Source organism: Silene latifolia, chromosome Y (genome assembly GCF_048544455.1).
Source record: "Silene latifolia isolate original U9 population chromosome Y, ASM4854445v1, whole genome shotgun sequence".
Classification (NCBI taxonomy): Eukaryota; Viridiplantae; Streptophyta; class Magnoliopsida; order Caryophyllales; family Caryophyllaceae; genus Silene; species Silene latifolia.
Window position 1 is genome coordinate 137,476,283 of NC_133538.1, and position 2,118 is coordinate 137,478,400.

Below are 2,118 nucleotides of genomic sequence, written 5' to 3' on the forward strand. Positions count from 1 at the left end.
TTTGAGATACAACCCATGATCCACCCTCTAAATTTAGTTGGAAAACCAAGTAACAGCAAAGCATTAGATATGAAAGACCATTGCAAAGAGTCAAAGGCCTTTCTAATATCTACTTTAATCAAGCATCGAGGGGAAATATTCTTCATGCTATATCCTTTTACTAAGGCCTGGGAGAGCATAATGTTCTCAAAAATGCTTCTATTTTAAATAAAAGCTGCTTGTTCATTACCAATGAGAGAAGGAAGGACTTTCTGGCGCCTACTGGCAAGGATCTTGCTGATTACTTTATAGAATACAATACAGCAAGAAATTGGCCTATAATCCAGAACAGAACTAGGAACAACCTTCTTGGGTATAAGGGAGAGAACAGTCGAATTAGCTTGCTTAGGCATGAAGCTAGTCTTAAAAAAACTGCGCACAACTTTAAACAAATCCAAGCCAATAATGGCCCAGGCTGACTTGAAGAAACCAGCAGAAAACCCATCAATACCCGGACTGCTATTACTGTCCATACTGAATACATCATCCTTATCTTCTTTCAGAGAAATGGAAGCATCTAGTTCAGAACTTTCAGAGAAAGAAATGGTGGCCCCCTGTGCAAGGAAGTCAGCATTTAGCTGCTGAACAGGATATTCCTACCCCAACAAGTCAATATAATAATCCCAGAAGGCTATGTTAATTTTATCAGGCCCCAAGTGAAGAATACCAGATTTATCTTTGATTGCTCCAATCTGTTGCTGATGCTTCCTAGCTGAAATCTTTGCAAAAAAATATTTTGAACTACTATCAGCTTCCTGAATGTGTTTTATCTTGGCTCTCTGAGAAAATATGCTAAGTTCAGCAGCCTTGAATTTTCTATACTCCTGAATTTTTATTTTTTCCTCATGAATAAACTCTTCAGAGAAAGGATCCTTAGCCAATCTAGCTTGACAGTCAGTCAGGCCATCCTTAGCCGCTTTGACTTTAGCAGAAATGCTGGAGAAATCTTTTTGATGTACTTGAGATAGAGCATGCTTAACAGACTTGAGTTTCTCAAAGAAACAAAAAATAGGGCTACCTTTTTTATCTGCTTTCTAAGCCTCTGCAACAGTGCTAATATAATCTGGATGATCAATCCAGTTATTCAAAAAATTGAACCTCTTTTTAATCTTCCTATCCTCAGAAACATAAACAATGACAGGAGAGTGATCAGAAATCCCAGATTCAGAGAAATGAGCAAAAGAGTTTGGCAAAGAGGAGATCCAGCTAGGGTTAACAAGAACTCTGTCAAGCTTAGACCAAACTCTAGTAGAAGGCTCCTGCTTATTAGTCCAGGTTAGCTCACAACTAGAACTAGCAATATCCTCTAGTTAGCAGAGAGATAGACAATTGTTAAAGGCCATCATATCTTGCAAAATAGGAGGAGTATTGCTAAGTTTTTCTGTAGGATCCCTGACCACGTTAAAATCCCCAAGCACAATCCATGGATCAGTAGTTGAGGATATTTGCAAACCATCCCACATCTGCTCTCTGTCAGATGTATTGTTGCTCCCATACACCATACTCATATAGAAAACCAAATTGGATTCAAAGTGATGAATTTTAAAATGAATGAACTGAGCTTCAACTACTTTATTCAGAACAACAGTAGTCTTGGGGTTGAAAAAAACCTAAATTCTCCCATTGTAATGTTTACAATAGTTGCAGACTGTGGTCCAATCCTAAAACTTAGCCTGAATAATTCTGGAGGCTTGATTGTGCTTAACTCTAGTTTCTAGAATAGCTAGGATATCAAGTCTATTATTCCTTAGAAAATCTTTAACCTCACTATGTTTGGTGGGACAATTGAACCCTCTTACATTCCAAGAAGCAATCTTCATAGGGAATTAGTAAAGGGGATAGGAGAACCACTAGGAACTTGAGAACCATTATCAGAACTTCCTGAGTGCATATCAGTCATGATATCAGGAGGAATTGGTGCATCATGAAGAGATTGTTGGCCTAGTGTGTCACATTCTGAGCCTAGATTCTTTGTCTTAGCAACAATCCCATCCTGAACCAAGTCTGAAGTACCACCTAGTTCTGCTGGTAACACTAGGAGCACAATGTCATCAGTCTGAGATATCTCTCCAGGCTCAA

At 38.6% G+C, this 2,118-nt stretch overlaps 1 protein-coding gene across 1 annotated transcript; it reads right to left on the reverse strand.

The window, feature by feature from the left end:
- Positions 1-203: 203 nt before the first annotated feature.
- LOC141629018 (uncharacterized) lies at positions 204-1,541 on the reverse strand. Its single transcript, XM_074442093.1, has 4 exons — positions 1,437-1,541; positions 1,138-1,298; positions 726-975; positions 204-635 (listed from the first exon to the last, which is right to left on the reverse strand). Exons 1-4 carry the CDS (start codon positions 1,539-1,541, stop codon positions 204-206), a joined length of 948 nt encoding a protein of 315 aa, XP_074298194.1.
- Positions 1,542-2,118: the final 577 nt, after the last annotated feature.